General features: G+C 42.5%; 1 protein-coding gene across 6 annotated transcripts in view; it reads right to left on the reverse strand.

Annotated features, from left to right (window-relative positions):
• Window positions 1-20,306, reverse strand: part of ARB2A (ARB2 cotranscriptional regulator A) — a 792,581-nt gene that overhangs the window by 482,916 nt on the left and 289,359 nt on the right. For 5 of the 6 annotated variants that reach the window (XM_063964011.1, XM_063964006.1, XM_063964010.1 and 2 more), the window contains one exon: window positions 696-917. In XM_063964011.1, the coding sequence (XP_063820081.1) occupies window positions 696-917 (222 nt within the window). Of the gene's footprint in view, window positions 1-51; window positions 352-695; window positions 918-20,306 lie in introns of those variants that run through there. The other variant, XM_063964009.1, reaches the window with a different exon arrangement.

Below are 20,306 nucleotides of genomic sequence, written 5' to 3' on the forward strand. Positions count from 1 at the left end.
ACAGATAGACAGACAGACAAAAATGCCACAAACGTTAAAAAAAAAAAAACTAAATAGTTCATGAACAGTCCCTAGAAGTATAGTTCTCAAACAAAATTGCTATATACAGACAACCCTTACAGTTTTATTATATGTACTGTATTGATGATTTAGAAACAGCTGTCCACTGTAGTGGCCTCTATGCATGAAAGGGTTAATAGCACGGTTAGCGTTGTGGTGGACATGACGATTAGTATAGTGGCTAATACTATAGCCTCCAAGTCCTGAGGTCACGAGGTCAATTCCTGACAAAACGCTATGTGTGGAGTTTGTATGTCCCCTCTGTATTTGTGTGGGTTTCCTCCAGCACACCTAAAAATAAATACTGGTAGGTTAATTGGCTTCTCACAAAAAATACTCCTAGTGTACCTGTGTGTACATGTGGTAGGGAACATAGACTGTAAGCTCCACTGCGGCAGAGACTGATGTGAGTGACTGAAATATTATCTGTAAATCACTGTGGAGTAAGTGCGCACTATATAAATAATGGCTAATAAATAATTTCCCTATCAGCTTCGGAGACTGCAGTCTCTTCAAAGTAAACTCACCTGGCTAGACTGTATAGGTAACCAAGTAGGCTCAATGGTACTAATGCCAGTAACGCTGTAGCAAGGCACACACATGTGAGCCACACGGAAAGAAACAGGCTTACTCACTCTTATGTATAACTGCAGGGTCTCCTTCTCTTTTTGGGGGTTTCGGTATTTCTCATAAAAGTCTCTCCGTTTTTTTGTGTCTTTTGGAATCTTCTCTCTCCTCTCTCTCTTTTCAGCGGGCTCGTCTGAGCCTTCCGGAGACTGCTGCTGTGCCAGGGGTCTGCTCTTTTCCACTTCCACATAATTTTCATTAGGATTTAGCACAATAACCGCATAGCCTTCCTGTATTGAAATGACAAAGTGTAATATTTAAAGCAGGCAAATTTGTCTAACTGATCTCAGACTACAATATGCAGTACATTGCTAATTACAGTACTTTTAGTTACTTCTTATATTTGGCTGGGATAGGACACATGAACGCATTAGGCACCAAGTATCCACCAATACACAAAGTCAACTTATTTTATTTATGAACATCACACAGTCATTCTTGTTTTATACATTGTTTGAATAATCCCTTTTATCGAAAGCAAATATCAGCTCCCATTAGTTGCTATAAACACTACTCTGAGGATATTCCCCATGTCCATTGGCCACTTGGTGATAATTTGTCTGGGAAAAAGCTTTGCTGAACTCTGATAAACACTTACATTGGGAACGCTTCATGTTTTTCACTTTGGGCTTAGATCATATGCGTGAGTCCTAGTAGTCACCCAGGGTTACATTTTTTAATAACTATGTACAGCCTTCTAATTACTTAAGTAGGTTTTAAAAATGTGTAACTAATACAACTGAAACAGTCATATACAAAACATTTGATTATTATATCTGTTTTTTTGTGCGTAGCATAGAAGTATTTTGCAAAAATAAGCCACTGACACTGTAACGTAGCACTGCGTATACAGATACAGCTGCAGTTGCACATAGAACATACACATGCCGTAATCTGCTTCTAGCAATGCAATGCAAATAACACGCATTTTCAGGGGGGGGGGGGGGGGGGGGGACACAAAAAGACGCTCGGCGTTCGTAAACTCACTCGGGACACGGCACAATTAGAAGGGCCATTTAACGTGATTGCAGCAACAACGACCAAGGATCAGAAGGCGGATTTAGACCTCAATGGGCCTCAAGCAAGGAATTGATTTGGGGCCCCTCTTCCTCAAACAATTCCCTCCCCCCTCCCCAGTCAGTCAGTGTATGGCAAGTCCCTTATTCATGTTACGACACACGGTAATGCCCCTTATTCAGGTTACACTACGCAGTAGTACACCTTACACACATTAATCCACAGTAGTTCCCATTATACACAATGCCCAAAGTAGTAGTGTCACAAAGTAGTAGTGCTCCTTACACACATAATGCACACAGTCGTTGTGGCCCTTACACATATAATGCCCATAGGCATGCGCAGGAGCCAACACAGGTGCCATTCTGGGACCCCCCCCCCCCCCCTCCGCCGTATTATGGACTATTATCCCCACCACACACACACACTCTTCAGGACATACAGTAGACTGCTCACCTGGGACCCGCCGGGCCCTAAGCAACCGCTTTAGTCACACAGCAGTAAATCCTTTACTGTGGGGGACACATTTGTAAGCTGTATATACTGTAGAACACAGAGGGGCTCCAGATTCTCTCTGTTAACCTTAATGAAATTGCCGCAGGCCACAATGTGGTGACTTCTCTTCTCTAAAGTGGTATGGACATCATTTCAGCGTCAGTGCAAAAACACACAGAGGAGCTGGTGCCTGTCACTTCAGCAGCGCTGAGGACATCCCAGCAGCACTGCTAGCCTGCGACAGTGATCAGATAGGGAGTGCTACCGGCTGAATTATGGGGCTCCTGGGCAACAGCCCACTTAGCTCATACATAAAGACGGTTCTGACTGTGCATATCTGCACTTTCAACATATACAGGGAGCAGGCACAGCCACAGTGAAGACCAAATACACCCACTACAGTGGCACTGCCCGCCTATAGCCTATTAAGAGCTTTTAAAATAATGGGGTGTATTCAATAACTGTCGGAAGCTGCCGCCTTGTCGAAAAGACAGCAGCTTCCGACAGAAATAGGTCGGATGGGGTTCCGACCTATTCGGTAGAGGCTGATTTTTTCCAACAAGTCCGGAATAGACGCCGATCCACATGCTTCTGTCAGAAATAGGGCCAAATCCGACAGGTTTTGGCCCCCTTTCCGACAAACTCAATCCGACTTGAAAACAAGTTGGATTGAGGTGAGAGAGGAGCGTGCTGTGGGCGGCTGGTGAGCTGAGATCGGTGGCCGGCAGGGGGAGCTGGCTGCGGCGGCGGGGGGAGGCGCTGCAGGGAGAGAGGTCTCTCCCTGCAGCGCCTCCCCCCTGCCGCCGCAGACATGTTCCCCCGCTGCCAGCCCCTCCCGCCAGCTGCCGATCTCTGCTCCCCCCGCCGCACCTCTCTTCCTGCAGCGCCTCCCCCCGCCGCTCCACACATGTCCCTCACAGCCAGCCCCTCCCACTCACGGCCACGATCTCTGCACTCCTGGCCGCTGCTGTCAGCGCATCCGCACCCGCTGAGAGCAGCGGCCTGCCAGGACCCTGTGTACGGCCAAATCAGACAGTCGGATTTGGCCGTCCATTGAATAGGGGTTGTCGGATCCATTTCGACAACTGCATGTCGGAATGGATCCGACACTTATTGAATATACCCCTATGTCTCTATTTTGCCAAGCCATCCCCAGCAGCCCATACTCCTTAACCTGTGTAGCAGTGCTCCTCACATTGTCACATTGAATATACTGGTAGGTTAATTGGCACCAAAAAAGAAAGAAAGATGAAACCTAGTGTGAATGTGCGTGCGTGCACATGTTATAGGGAATATAGACAGTAAGCTTCTCTAGGGCAGAGACCGATGTGAATAGCCAAATATTTTCTGTAAAGCGCTGTGGAATATGTATGTGCCATATAGATAACTGGTTATAGTCATTTGTTTTGGTTAAGTCCTTTGGAGCATACTAAAATATATTAACTTATGTTTAGAAATTGCCTTCTCTTCCCACCTTTAACAATATTCTGCTTATCAGCGCTCCTCAGAGTGACCATGGGAAGAAAGTATATTTTTTTATCCTCTCCTTCGTGGTTTTCTGGTTTCAGTACAAGAGATCTCATTACCTGTACCACACAGCAGGCAATTTTAATGTGATAAACAGATAAAGTTGAAGTCACATGAATTTGATTAAGGAAATTAAGTAAAATCACATAGGGGTGCCCATATTATGCAATAACATGTTTACTACAATATTGTATTGTACATTTTAGGGGTATATTCAATTCACGTCAGATCCCGGAGAGGATCCGACATTTCAGTATTCAATGCTGGCCGCAAGTGGACAGCATTCCGACAATGCAGATTCAACTTGTGCATTACCCTTATACTGTCGGAAGCAGTATAACTCACTGTTTCACGTGGTTTTCGATAAGTGCCGGTTTTTCCGACAGTCGGAAAAATGGCACTTACATTGAATACGTCGAATGCAAATTCGACCTATTCCTGTCGGAAATACCGGCAAGAATTGAATAGACCCCTAATTCTGAAAGAACAAAACTACTTAATAACTGAAGTAACCACCCCGGAAACCCTACCCCCAACTGCAAAAAGTTATTTCCTAAGGGGCCTACTGTGTATGTCCAGGGCAATGCATACAGCATTAATACTCTAAAAAAAGAAAATATATCTGTGTGGAATATAACGTTGAAAATTGTAGAGCATGGGGGAGGAAAGTAGTGAATAATAATCTCCAAAAGTAAACATGCAAAACACACAGTATTACAATTGTAAATGAGGAATAAAGAAAAATATCATTTTGTGCTAAAAAAAAAAAAGAAAAAGAAAAAAATATATACTGAGAATACAAATTTGCTAAAATAGTAATAGACACAAATCGGTGTCAGCTACACATATTGTAAATTTAGAAATTTATTATGAGAAAACATTTTAATTAAAAGATACATTTTCATAAACCACTTTCCTAGCAGGAACAATTGGGAAGAAAGAGAACCATAAAATACAAAGTAATACTCAATGTTAATGAAGAATGATTATTTAAATGGAGGTGTAAACATTTTGGCCTCATGTACCTAGTGCACTAAACACAAATTTACAAGCAAGCAACATGCATCATTGTCATTGCTAACCCTCAGAAGTCAAAACCACCACAATAGTTTGTTAAGAAACAAGCTATCACTAGCAGTAAAAGGGATAATTATGCCATGAACACACACACACACAAATAAATTGAAATGAACTCTATCAGAAACTCTGCTAAGTAAATTCCGAGCGGCTTGTGACACCGATTGCATCTGTTGGTTATACAGTATTGATCTATGAAATACAGGAGGAACCCCCAGTGCAACCTGTGGCCAGAAAAATAATCCACATTTCTATTTCCTTTCAAAATATCATTCCCTGGATAAATTATCTTTGGCCTTTGATTTGGCCTAACAAAATGGTGAGATATTCCGTTTTCCAAGCATCAAATTCCTTGTACTGTATATAATGCTATTAGAAAATATACATAAAAATTATCATTTTCTTTTTATACTAATACAATGTTTATGGTTAAGAGGCAAAATATACTCCTTCAAAAATAATGCTTTTGGGATTTTTGGCCCAGTGTAATTAGCTGACATTGTTCTATGGATATCTCAACTTGTGAATATCAGAGCACATGACCACTTTGCATAATCCATGGATTCCACCAGAAAGAGGACTCAAATACTTAATGACTTGTACTTCCGAAATGATGGTACTATTTACACACACACACACACACAAAAATGCCAACAAAAGGTTACAATAGAAACCGTCAAGCACTGCACAGATCCTATGGGTACGAATGGTTGTCAGTCATCATGTCGGCATGCTCAGCATTTCAACAGTGAGCATGCCGACATTCATCATGACCCATATGTCGACTTTACAAAATATAAAAAAACAGTCCCTGTTGGCCCAGTGGTGTCTTACTATGTCCCAGCGGTTGCAAAGGCTCTAGTGTCTTCTTTCCGGTCCCAGCAGTCACGCGAGTATCAGGTAGGTGCGGTTTTCCTGTAAGTAGTTCTTAGCTATCCCTAACATACCCCCCAGCCCCAGCAGTCAAGCCATAACCCTTCCAGCGGCACCTAACCTAATCCTCAGAATGTTGACATATCCCATGATGACATTTCAGGTGTTGATATTGTGTACATGTCAACATTCTGATGTCGACATGGTTACTGTCGACCTTCTGCCCAGATATCCTCAGAAAGCAGTCTCGCAAATGCTCTGATAACTGGATCCTGTGCCACCAAGTCTCTACCTGTGACAAAGGTGGACAGTGATAAAGCACCAGCCAATCAGCTCCTAACTGTCATTTTTCAAACACAGCCTGTAACATAAAGTACCAGCCACGTGGATTGGCTAACACTTTATCTCCATCCACTTTATCTCCATCCAAGGCTTAGTAAACAGACCCCTAACTCCTCAGTGGTCTTTGACAGGAACTCCTGGAATAAAGTTTGAGTGTTGCGGTTCATTGACCAGGCTGGTAATCAAACAGGAGAGAAGCCAGGATAGCCAAGAAGTGGAACACGAAGCAATAGTGGATGACACCAAGGGAATAACTATGAGAATAGGAGTAGAAAGGGTAAGAATCTGAGAATAAATGGGCTATTTACCAAATCAGCAGGAATCGGGAGCGTCAGAACTAGCCGGTTAATACTGAATTTGCATTCAATTAGCAGGGACAGGAACCCTGACAAAGTCTTGACTTCAGATGGGGTTAAAATATTCTGAGCCATTTTAATGTTGCACCAAATATGATGAAAGACGCCAATGACTCCACAAATAAATCCCAGAGAGTGCTGCGGACACACCGTATATAGTATAGAGCGGGACAACGGTAGAGAAGCAGGAGGAACTGCAGCAGCAGATTGGGCTAGAAGACACTGGATAAGAGTTCTCCAGGAACTGGCAGTATGTGACAAAATATCACAAAATATCTTTAAAAAAAAGACACTTAAGTAAGGAGTAGGGTGTAAAAGTAGGAGCGGTTACAGGGAAGCCAGAGTTGGTATGAGTTGCAGTGGTCTAAAAGGACAGTAGCGTCACCTGCTAGTCATTTTACACTGCACTGTAAACTAATTTGGATTTTTCCAGATTAAGGTGGTGGTAAACTGTAGCTGAGTGTTTTTCAGAGGTTAGTAAATAGGCTTTCTATAGCTGCTCTACTAAATAGGAACAAAGAGTGACACAATAATGAAGAGGGTTGAAAGTATTGATGCTCAGGTAGAAGAATAGGGATTTATGGGGCTTGACAGAAAGCTGAACCACATGTAAATCATCCTCAGCAGGTGTATTGCAACCCAGGGTTTCCCAAACTCCGTCATTACAGGCCAGGTTTTAACCACTTAACTGACGGGAACAAACTGGGGGACACAGTGGGACGGTGCGGTCACATGTGATCTGCCGATGCCAGTTTAGTGGTTAAAGATAATCATGCTTGAGCAGTAGGTGACTTAATTAGTACCTCATTCAAATTGATTTAACCATCTGTGCTCAGCTCAACCATGGATATCATTAAAACATGGACTATAATGGCAGAGTTTGGGAACCTCTGCTGTAACCAATCAATGCCTTAGACTACTGTTGCCCAAACTGGGTGTTGCATGGCACTTGCTGGGGTGTGTTGGGTTGGTGGTCCAGGACCAAATAAAAATATTTATACTTCATGTGAAATGTAAAAGCAGAGCTGGTGGCTGCCAATCATAAAACATGTGAACAAACAAGTGTGCTCCTGTCCACCACCACATAACTGACCCTCAAGATGACATATAATCACAATTTACTTAATGCAAGGGCGTATCTACCACAGGTGCAGGGAGTGCAGTAGCTATGGAGCCCACCTTTCCTGTCAAAGTTACATGTATTACATACAGTACATTTCTCACCATTGGGTGGTATATAGGGGCTGTTGGGGTCTACAATATATCTATTTATGCCCCTGGACCTGCTCATTGTAATGTGTACTTTGGTTCATAAAATAAACTAGGGCATTTCTTTGGGGCATAACATTAACTAAGGCTCTACTATGGTTCAGAAAAGGAACTAGGGCACTATTATGGGGCATACAATGAACTTCTGCAGATAGGTGTCTCTAGAAGCATTGTGATAGGGGCCCATTCAAATTGTTGCTATGGGGTCCACAAAGTTCCGGCTATGCCCCCAACATAATACAATCATTTTTGCCAAGTATCTCACTTAGAAACTTTTGGCTTATGGGTGCTATGAAAAAAAAATGCTGAACTCTAGGGCACCCTGATTCAAGAAAGTTTGGGACCACTGGATTGCAGTTTAATTTTACAAAACTTTTGCTGTCAGTTAATTAGGGTTACAGTTAAAATGCTGGCTGTCGGGATCCTGGCGTTCAGGATACCGACACCGAAATTCCGACAGTCGACAATACAGACAGCCAGAATCCCGGCGCATCAGGGCTATTCCCACTCGTGGGTGTCCACAACACCCACAGAGTGGAAATAGATTATGGGCGAGCGTAGCGAGCCAACAAGGAGACTCTTAGTGCTCCCCCCGCTGCTGGCATTCTGGCGGGTGGGATGCTGCTGCCTGGATATTGACAGACGGCATCCCGTCCGATGGCATATTCTATGTATTCCATTAATTAGCTTCATTAAGACATAAAACACATCCCTACTAGTTTCTATTGACATTAATATTCCCCATGAATTCATAGCCTGTATATAATTAATTACAGCACTTACCAAAAACACCATTGGTCTATTCCACAGGTTCTCAAACTCGGTCCTCAGGACCCCACACGGTTCATGTTTTGCAGGTCACCTGTAGATTTTTAAAATGTGACAGTTGGTGATACACAGTGCACCCGCCGGGTGACATGGAAAACATGATCCGTGTGGGGTCCTAAGGGCCGAGTTTGAGAACCACTGGCCTATTCACATAGTAAATAAAGAACCAAAATTTGGAATAAGAAATACATTAACCCTATAGCAAATTATTATTATTACCAGTTATTTATATAGTGCACACATATTCCCTGCCGCAGTGGGGCTTACAATGTAGGTTCCCTACCACATGTACACACACATATACACACTAGGGCGATTTTAAGTTGGGAGCCACTTAACCTACCAGTATATTTTGAATTGTGGGAGGAAACCGGATAACCCAGTAGAAACCCACACACGCACTGGGAGAATGTACAAACTCCACACATATAGGGCTATGGTGGGAATTGAACCCATGACATCGTTGCTGTGAGGCAGTAATGCTAACCATTACACCATCCAGGCCGCCCACAGTATCTACCTAGTTCTGCCCCAATGCATCCACAGTATCATGTGTTGTACAATTAGGGCCTGATTCTGAGGTGGGAGTAACGCAAAACAGAGCAAGTAACTGTACACATGGACAAACCATGTTGCAATGCAAAGGGTGCAAATACATTTAATATTTTTGCATGCAGGTTAAATACTGGATGCATCTGCATGTAGCCATATGTAAATGCTGGACAGCTTTATTTTTACACTGCAATTTATTGTTTGGATACGTCCCTCTCACATCTAAATCTCTCTACACATTTGAAATCTGCCTGACGCATGGTTTTACCAAGGTGCACAGTTACAGTACTTGCTTTCTTACTTTATTCCGAACTCAGAATCAGGCCCTTAGGGGGAACTCAATTACCAGCGAAAACGTGTTTTCGTGGTAAATACACACAAAATTACAGCAAATCGTGGTAAAAAGATGCGAAATTACTGTGAATCACAGTAATTTCGCCAAGCACCTAGTCAACTGTCCACAAAAACTTTTTTGCGGCAATTTTACAGCATATTTCAATTTGCCAACTCTGAGCAGGTGATAAATGTCGGGATTTGGTTCTGAACACCTGGGACAACCCCCTGAATGGCTAATTAGGCATTTGGAGGATTTTAATTATTTTTAATTGCCCAATAATGACATGTCATTTTTGGGGTGAAAATGCAAAAGTATGGAAATTGGGGTACAAGTTATGGGACAGGTATAATGGGGTGCTTTATGAGTGGGACAAATGTTTTAGACTTGCAGGTGGGAGTAATCGGTCTATTTCCACTTTTTTTTTAAAAAAGTCCCGTAAAATGACCCAAATATATACTTATACCCATTTTTCTGTACCCCAAGTTTAATTTTAGCAGTTTTTTTTGCTGGGGAAAAAAACTTTCTATCTTTGATTTAAAAACATTTTTTAAATGCATATCGCAGACATTTGACCCAATTTAAGTACCAGAAATACTTTAATTATAACCAATGATAAACTTTTATACTGTTATCGGATGTTCGTTTATGGACAGATTTACCCATTTTTCACATTAGGTACCAATTTTTGCAGCAATCTCATTTTCGCTAATTTGCATATGTATATGGCGAATCGCGGGAGCACGCATATCCGCGAAAAGTCAGTATTCGCTGAGCAACAGATGCAAAAATGGCAAAAAAACAGCAATCACAGTAGCTTTTTGCAATTTCAACGCTAATTGAATACCCCCTTAGTGTTCTCTTTACCTCACTAAAAGCTGTAAATATTGCCTGTTACCCATACTACTGTATGTGCCACTGCCGAACCAAATAAGAGATTGGTAAAGTGCAAACACACCACATTTGCTGTAAATTCTAATAACGGAGACGTATTTGCCTTTGATCTGCACATAACAAGAAGCCGTTCAATGTACTGCTTCTGTTAATCTGTATCGTGTGACAAATGGGCACTGTATGTCACAGAAAGGGACGTTGCTCTATAAACCCTGACATAAGTGGTCTCTTGTCATGTGTTAATTCCTGGTACACTTAATAAATTTCCGGAGTCCTTGGCAGGGATCCAGTACACTCTGGGCAATGCTACAGTACTTATTACATGTATTAACAGCAATCAGCGCCTACAGTATGTGGTCAGTAATAAAACCGTATTCTCCATACACCTAGCCTTAACAAGCTGAGGACAATTTCTGTCAACGAGTCCCCAAAGAACACCATTTTAGTGTGTATATATTTATTTTTAAACAAACATTAAATACGGCATATGCATGGACTTTACACACGTTTCACTTCTATTTTATTTCTAGAAGCTGCAGCAATTACAGAGGTGGTTTCTCTTCCTACTGTAAGTTTGGCCAGGGCCTTCTTTGGCCCTGTGCAAAGCAATGCACTGGGGCTCCTACCAGTGTCAGACTGGGGCATGGAGGACCCACTGGGGAAATGCAGTGATAGGGGCCCATGCTTAGAGGCTTGGCTAACCAGTAGTGCATGTTCTGGGCCACTTGATAAATATATATAGCAAATACTGCTAGTGCATGCAAGATAATGTACCAGGTTAATAACACTGTAGAAAGTACACCATAGTCCTGTACAGTATAATGTAACATGTGCATAATGTGTAATTCAAGTGCAAAATCTGATCCCTAGAGGAGGGGGTGGGGCCCCAGACAGTGAGGCCCACCGGGGGTTTCCCATGTACACCTGTGGGCCAGTCCTACACACCCATTCACAGGAACAAAAAAAATAATAATAATAATAATAATAATAATAATAAAAACATGTACCTCCAGCAGTCCTGTGCAGTCCCTCCATATACTTCCATACAGTGAATGGCTGCCAGCACTCTAATTCAAGCCACCAAACATGACGAGAGCCATTCACTGACTGCAGGCTGGGGGGCAGGTAGAGAATGTTGCCTAATCGCCACTGCACTCCCCTACTAAAAGGCCCCTAGAATTGTGGGGAACCTAGTCAGCTGCTCAGTGTGCCTGTGCTGTAACTTCAGATGGGCCTGAGTCTGGGGTCTTAGGAAAGGTCATTTATAGAGAAGAAAAAAATGATGTAGCAGAAAGCCAAAGCAGTTTCACGGTTTTCTGATCTGACATGACTGCTTTCGCGCCTGTTGTGCCTGGCTATGGGATCAATGGAGGATGCTACATATTATTCAGACATAATTGCAGACACATTGGGCACATGAAGACTAAGGGCCTAATTCAGGTTGGATTGCAGTGAATTTTTGAGATAAAGATGCGGGCACATGGGCAGCGCCTGTCCCGCGCATGCACCTGCATTTTCTGTGGAGCAGGGGGGGAGGGGCTGCAGAAAATGCGATCGCCTCTGTCCATCAATCAGGCAGAGGCGGCCGCGTTGCGGTCAACTCTCCGTTTCCTTGGAGGAGACGGAGCGTTGCGGGGGTGGTGCAGCGCGAATGGGGGGTGGAGGTGTGATCACGGCGGCTGCGTGACGTCACACACAGCCGTCACAATTAAGAAGAACGCTGCAGGCCTCCTGGGGGCGCAGCTAGCATGCGCCGGCAGGAGGCTTCACTAATTTCTATGATGAAGCAGAAATTGCGAGGCGATCGCAATTTCTGCTTCATCAAGGGGGGGGGGGGGAGGCGGCGGCTAGCATGCAGGGCGGTCTTGCCCTGTGATGGGCGGCCCCCAGCATGGTAGGAAAAGGATTGTGAATTAGGCCCTAAATGCTCTCTGCGGCCAGACTACCCCCATCTGCACACTTGGTTTCATAGTTATCATTATCATAGCACATCTGCGCTATGTTGTTGCAAAAGATCTGAAACCACAATTATGCAGTTGAAGTGAAAATGCGGCTGACTCAGCATTGACTGCAGTTGTGCACACTTTGCTCCGGAGCATGTGCAGTTCAACTCTGCATCAGCCGCTGTTGTGTACACATTGTGATTCTTTTGCACAGGTGTAAGTTTTCCTATTGCATGATGTGGAGAACTCAGTCACTTGCAAATATGCGTAGAAACTAATATGACCAGAAAAAAATAAAATATTAGAATATTTGTTTTAAATACATAATAAGCAAAATTATTTACATTTCGTTAGAAAAACTTAAGGATTTAATTCCTAATTTCCTGTGATGTTTTTAGCGCATCTACGAAGGGCATATGCATTATTGGATATTAATCCAGAGAATTAGAACTATCTTATCACTGATTAATCTGACAATAAACTAAGAATCACCTGAAAGTACCACACATCACTTACTTGATAGGAGCCAGTCCCTGTCATGTATTATTAGTAAAGTGATTGCTAACATGATCACTTCAGTTCTCGGTTCAGGCCCTGCTACTATGCATAGACTGTACTGGGGACGGATCCTAAGTATTCCATTCCCGGAAACTTATGCAATGTGTAGCCCATGGGCTACAACGGCTAGCACTATCTGATGTTAGTAATTACGGTCAAGTTTGGTCAATTTACTATTTTTAGCTTTTGCGATCATAAATAGGGGATCAGAGCACATATCTCGAGGTGTTTTCGGGGGATATCCCACCGGGTTATTATTATTATTTTTTTAATGATCAGTTAGAATTAGCTGTTAATTAACTTTTTGCTGTTAAAGTGGATAATACAATTACCAGAAAAATAAGTGTGTGCCACATATTGTTGAATATAAAGGAAACGGAAGATAACAGATTATTGCTGGGGAATCTAAAAAAGGTCCTATGCTTGAGTGTTTGGTCGCATTCATACAGAAAGCAGCCAGGGGCAAGTGGTATAACACATGCAAATAAAACTAAATACACCCTTGGCTATCTACAACTAAAATTATTTGCAATTATGTTTTCTGTCACATGGTATAAAATAGAAAAGGGTAAGGGAGTAGCAAAAAAAATAAAAATAAAGGACAATTCCAACCTTGGTAACACGTGTTGATAATCTAGAATTAGGTAATTTACAAATAGAGCAAAGTAGCAAAACCTATTGGTGGCTTTCATTAGAGCAATTCATAGGGTATGTGGTGTAATGCAGACAACCAGGCATGTCATTTTGCCAAGCGTTACTCTCTGTATATAGAGAGCCACGGGTGTGTGTGCAGTAGGATCAATACTCCTCAGAGTTGGAGTCATGTAACCTCTATTATAGAAGACAAATGATCATAACCCTTCCTGCACGAGAAAACTGCTTCACTTGCAAAACCCATGCAAGGTGTCACCACAGGGACCTGCCCTTGCTTGTAGTTTGTCTAAACAACACGTTGAGTCATACCTGTGAGGACACTGCCGGTCTGTAATAGTATCAGCGGAGAGTGGAAGGCACCTCATTAAATAGCATCAATGGAAAAAGTCATGTTAATAACAAATCATTACTACACAGGTCAATACGAAAATGCTCGACATTCCTAATATACTAGTTGCATACAATATTTAAAGGAAATATATATTTTTATAGGCTGTCTTATTTGTTTTGGACAAACATTCAGTGGGATGCAGTTCATTTACTGAATTGCCGCTGGTCGGAATCCAGACCAAAGCCCCGAGTACGCACTTGGGTGGTGGTCCACGCCACCAACCAAGGGGAAATATAATAGTGTGGCGAGCATGCGAGGGGACTTGCTGCGCTCACCACTGGGATTCCGGTGTCGGTCTCCTGACCGCCGGTATTACATAGCGGACCCCATTCAGTATCACATATACACATGGTTTACTGAAAACAGAGGGAATGGTTTCTCGTTGTATTTTCTTGTATTTACATACCTACCAACAAACATTCCGGTGAAAATAATCTAATGTCCACACTTGGAAAGGATGTGGTGCATTGGAAAGTGAGTGTGGTATTGGGGAACTGTGGGAGTGGTTAGGCAAATAAAGGCAGGATTTCTGTGTTTTGACCCGGTTTTGTTCTTTGCAATGTCCAGAGGTAGCTATTTGAGCGGGAGATTGTATAAAAATAACATAACAATAATGCATATTACAGTACAATAGCAGCTGGTGATGGGAGCATTAAAATGTAATCAAATAATACAAAAATGCTAAAAATGTTGTGGTTTGTGACCAAGCTAATACTGGTAGAAAAGAAAAAGATTTTTTTAGAAAAAAAAGATCAAAGTCAAACTTATAACAAATTAAATTGCCACCAATGTTTCATACCTAAGGACAAGAACCCCTTAAACTATATATATATCAGTCTTTCCTTTATACCAGCCAATCAGTCCCTAACTGCCATGTTACAGGCTGTTTGAAAATGAAAGGAGCTGATTGGTTGGTATGTTATCACCGTGCAATTTATCACTCTCCAAGGCTTGATAAATCTTGGCCATAGTGTGTATTATACCAAGGTATACCAAGCATATATAGATCAGGAATCCACCTTTTAAAAAAGTACGTAATTTCACTTTAAAAGTAATGTTTAATTGATGTTTAATTAGTAAAAGTCAATTTAGAACAAGGTACAGACAACATTTTGCTGTAATTTAGAACGAGGTATTACAGACAACATTTTGCTGAATTTAACTATCTCTGAACATCTATAAGGGAAGCCCTATACAGAACTGTACTGCACTAGTACACAAAACAGATCTCTACTTCAGTTATTTCACAGTAATACTAAGCACCTGTAAACAAATATTAAACAATGTAGTGCATATACTTTCTGTACCCAAACTTTATCTTTTGTGCTAAAAATTGTGTATGTTTCTCTTCTCTGTGTTGTACTTTGAAATACAGTAAACCATTGACACACACAAATATGCAAGCAGCCAAAACTTGGAAATTTATCTTCTGGTCAGTGATTACAACTCATTTGTCCGATTTTGCAAAGACACAATGTCAATTTTTTTCTACAGATGCTTTGAAGAATAAAACATTACATTTTTTTTAAATCACTGCAATAAAATTGCTTCTCAATTGGATGTTAAACAATCTACAAACCTCATTCAGAAATAACTACAGAATAAGTGATTTACAGTGTGAATTATTGGCACAGATATTTAACAGCAGATAGTCATTTCTGTGACATAAGCACATTTTTCATGCCACTTAACACCTGTATAAGAAAACTAGTGTTTTATCAATATGACATTATGTGAAATTTTTCCCTCCAAATACGAAAATCTCAGGAGTAGATTGGGAATTTCTGCTAAAATCACTTTGGCAGTCCTTAACATATAATCACAAATATTTTCTTGGTATTGAGTAACACAAAATGCTTGTCAAGCTTTCAGTTCTCAGAAACATTTCTTTTACTGCACTTTAAAAGGAATATGACTGCAAAGAAATTCCCAATACACTTTTAACCTATTTTAACTACTAGTTTGTTAAGCCTGTACCTCACACATTGAATGCTATAAATGAGCTGCTTAAAACCTGCCCGTCTCAAGCATGGCTTTGCAGCAAAATGTACCCCATACACGCCAATGTGTGTATGGAAGCTGCTCGTAAGGGTTCCACAATTTAGTTGAAGCTACATTCCGAATGTACATAAATACATTCAAAATGTACAGGAGGAGCTACATACATCCAGCCAGCCCACCACAAGCATGGCTTTGCCTCAAAATGTAGGGTACCAATAAGACAGTAAGGAAAGAAATAAAAAGGGGTCTATTTATTTAAGACTTGGAGAGAGCTGAAGTGGAGAGAGATAAAGTACCAACCAACTCCTGACATTTTTTTAAATGCAGCCTGTAACATGGCAGTTGAGCTGAATGGCTGGTACTTTCTCTTTCTCCAAGGCTTAGTAAATAGATCCCCAAGAAACTACTGTAGTATTTACTTTAGTTTCAGACTATTAAATAGTTTCTTGGTTTTCTTTCCTGACCGTATTAATGGTGCCCTACATTTTGCCTGCTTGTGGCAGGCAGGCTTTAAGTAGCTCCTCCTGTGACTTCCGGTTCCGGCGCCCATGTGAGGAGAGGCTGATTGCTGCAGCTCTCAAGCACCCTCGGCAACTGGAGCACACAGCGCCTCCCGTCCGCGGCTTTTCTCCGCGCCTGCTGCACACTATCAGTGGGAAGGTGTAGAGAGCTGGATGGAAAGATTTCTGTCCTCCCCTATGCCCCCTAAAGTCCAGAGATCGAGGTCTGAAAAACGGCCGGGAGAATCCAAGATGGCCGCCGCACCTAACACACAAACGAGCCTGCAGGCTGCTGGCAGCATCAAACAGGCTTCTGCAAAACAAACTTCTCCCTCAGGTGAGCCTGACTGTACCCCTGCCTCTCCAGTGACTTATGCTGATGTAGTAAGAGCTGTTAGGGATGCCATGGAGCCTATCATGGATGCACATGCTGCTAAAATGCAGCAAGCAGTAAAAGATCTAAAATCCCAACTTAAGCAGCTATCTAAGACTGTTCTTACAAACGAACAAAGGCTGGGGGAGACTTTTCAGGATGTTGGGGATCTCAAACACAGATATGATGAGCTCCAGAAATCTCACTTTCAACTGCTAAACAAGGTTGACGATCTTGAAAATAGATCGAGGAGATCGAATCTTCGGGTGCTGGGGCTCCCTGAATCATTGAAAGGTCCTGATTTGACTCTGTTTTTGCAAACGTCCCTCCTTGATTTACTGCATATCCGGGATGAATGCACTGGCTTAGTTATTGAGAGAGCTCACAGACTGGGTCCCCCACGTTCTGCACCTAATAGCAGACCACGTGTGGTCATATTTAAATGACTGAACTTTCTCCATAAAGAGGCAATATGGTCGGCATCCAGGAAGCATAGGAATTTACAATGGGAGGCAGCTCGTTTGGCCATTTTCCAGGACTACTCCGCGGAGGTTTCCCGGGCACGTCGAGAATTTACCCCTCTTTGCTCCCGTTTGGTAAAGGCGAATAAAAAGTTTGCTCTGCTCTTCCCTGCAAGACTACGTCTGTTTGATGGAAATTCTTTTCGAGACTTTACAAATCATGCAGATGCAGAAGCTTATGTCTCCGAGGCCCCCCAGGCAGATGACGACTCCTCTCAGGTGGACGACACCCTGGAGCGAGATGGCTGAGTATTGCTCCTGGACTTCTCTGTTTCCGGCTATGTCCGCCAATCTAATTTAAATTAATTATTGCTGTAGAAGCCGCTGCGGGTGTTTTCTCCCCCCAAAAGAGCCTTTGGTCCTATACAACGGGCCGAACCATTTTGCTATGTTTTATGTTCTAGATTTTTCTTATTCATCTGTTGTTTTTTCCTGGATGTGCAATCTTTCTAGAATGCTTATATATGCTTAGCGGAGATATTTCCCCCTTCTACTTATGTGACAGGCTGCACTTTTCTTTGTTTGTAACAAGCTCTGTGTGCTCTGATATTTTCTGGTTATTTTTCTTATGTATATTTTCATATATTATGTTGCCGAGGGTGGGTAAGGGCGCCACTCCCCTCTCTTTTTCCTCAGGTTATCAAATTCTGGCTGGCTCAGTGGCGGTCAAAGACGGCCTCTGTGCTTGCTCGAACCGGTTGTTCTCGTTTTCTGAAGTTATGATTGTCCTTAGCAGGACTTTCTTTCACAATGTTAATGTTATATTTTATGTGTTTTTTTCGTTCTTGTCCTTCTTTCCTTCTCCCCCTCCCCTTCTTCTCCTCATGTGTCCACCCTGGTATGATTGGTACTCGTTTCTCGACGACTGTAGATATTATGGTCACTGTGCAGGTTTTCAGGTGCTCCCAGTTCATTTGATGCATGGCTAGTCTAAGGGTCGGCACGTTGAATGTGGGAGGGATCAACTCCCCAGCTAAACGCAGGAAGATTTTACTCTATCTCCGGAAGGTGGGGATGGATGTCGTTTTCATTCAGGAATCTCACCTTATGCCAAATGAGGTGGTGAAACTGAACACTATGGGTTGGTCTGTGGTAGCCTCTTCCTCCTTCTCTTCTAAGGCTAGGGGAGTGATTATATTAGCAAGACACATGGTCCCTATCTCTGTCCAAGCGATTTTAGATGACACTCAGGGTCGGTATGTACTGGAAGAGGTCACATTGTATACATCCAGGTTCCTACTCTGTAATATCTATGCTCCCAATCAGTACTCTAAGCAATTTTTCACGAACATGGTCACTAAGCTACTAAATTACTCTGAAATTCCCATAATCCTGGGTGGAGATTTTAATTTATATTCTTCTTCAACCATGGATAAATCCCCTCCCCCTCGCATTCCCCCCTCGTTACCACGTATTGGTATCCCCTATATCTGCTCGCAGTTGTCCTTAGTAGATGTGTGGCGCGCATGCTACCCATTAGAAAGGGAATTTACATGTCTCTCAGCTGCGCACCACACGTTCTCGAGGATTGATTATCTGCTGTTATCTGACTCCCTTTTCTCAAAAGTGGCTGACTCTAAAATCGAGGATATCTGTATTTCAGACCATGCTTTATGCTGGATGAAATTGATGCTCCTTTCAGAAAAATCCCCTTTTCGCTCCTGGCACTTCCCTTCTCATTTAAGTGGCTCTCTGAAATTCCGCTCCTCATTAGATGCAGCGTGGCTGGATCATCATACGCACAATGGAGAAACTCTGAGCGATGATCCTGCTCTTTTCTGGCAGGCATCAAAATCAGTTATACGGGGACACATTATTTCCTATAGCAAAAAAAGGGATTTAGATTTAAATTCACAATACCTGGAAACCCAGGCGGCCCTCACTCACTCTTTCCAGGAATTTAAATCCTCCCCCTCCCCTTCTACTAGAGAACGATACCTTACACAAAAAACACTGTTTGATACCCTCCTTTCTCAAATGGAAGCAAAATATTCATTTGCAAGGGACTGTAGCATTTACAGATATGGCAACAAGTCTGGCAAACTGTTATCACGTTTGTTAAAAGGCAGGCACCCTAAAGTGGTCATTCACTCTCTGATCACCCAAGGTGGAGACAGAGTGCGGACCTCGGCCGAGATTGCTGAAGTGCTACAGTCTTTTTATACCACACTGTATTCACGTCCTCCTATTAACCAGACACACAAGTCTAGCTTTTGGTCTTCTACTGATCTGCCTCAAATGTCAGAGTCGCACTGTACCACTCTTCTTGCACCTATCACCACTGAAGAAGTTTCTCTAGCAATAGCTGGGCTGAAGACTGGGAAGACTCCGGGCCCTGACGGTTTCGCCAATGACTACTATAAAATTCTATCTACTAGACTGAGCGAACCTCTCTCAGTCTTATTTAGTTCTTTTATGCATGGTGCTTCCTTGCCCCAATATTTTAATTCAGCTGTCATAAAGGTTATACCGAAGCCTGGCCGGGATCCTGAGTCTCCCAGTTCTTATCGTCCGATCTCCCTTTTAAACACGGATTATAAATTATTCACTAAAATCCTCTCTAATAGACTCAAGTTCATAGTCCCTGATATAGTGCATACCGACCAGACTGGATTTATCTGGGGTCGGCAATCAGTGAGCAATATCCGTAAGGTCTTGACTGTTATGCAGGCCTTCCAGCTCTCCAAGCCCACTGACACTAATGTACTATTGTCCATTGATGCCGAAAAGGCTTTCGACCTAGTCACTTGGGACCATTTGTATGAAACGCTCTATCGCTTTGGTGCACCTGAAGACTTTGTCTCTCTTATTTCCCGGCTTTATAAATCTCCCTCCACACAAGTTTTAGGGAATAATATTCTCTCTTCCCCTTTCCTTATCCAGAGTGGCACACGACAGGGCTGCCCCTTGTCACCTTTATTGTTTGCCTTAGCTTTAGAACCCTTAGCTGTTGCCCTGAGAAATTCTTCCGACTTTACAGGCATAAAAATCATGGACACCACGGTAAAATTATCACTGTATGCCGACGACATGCTTCTATTTATTTCTCATCCGGAAACGTCCATCCCTGCGATTGTCTCCCTGATTGAACAATTTGGTTCCTTTGCGGGATAC

This window comes from Pseudophryne corroboree, chromosome 1 (genome assembly GCF_028390025.1).
Source record: "Pseudophryne corroboree isolate aPseCor3 chromosome 1, aPseCor3.hap2, whole genome shotgun sequence".
Classification (NCBI taxonomy): domain Eukaryota; kingdom Metazoa; phylum Chordata; class Amphibia; order Anura; family Myobatrachidae; genus Pseudophryne; species Pseudophryne corroboree.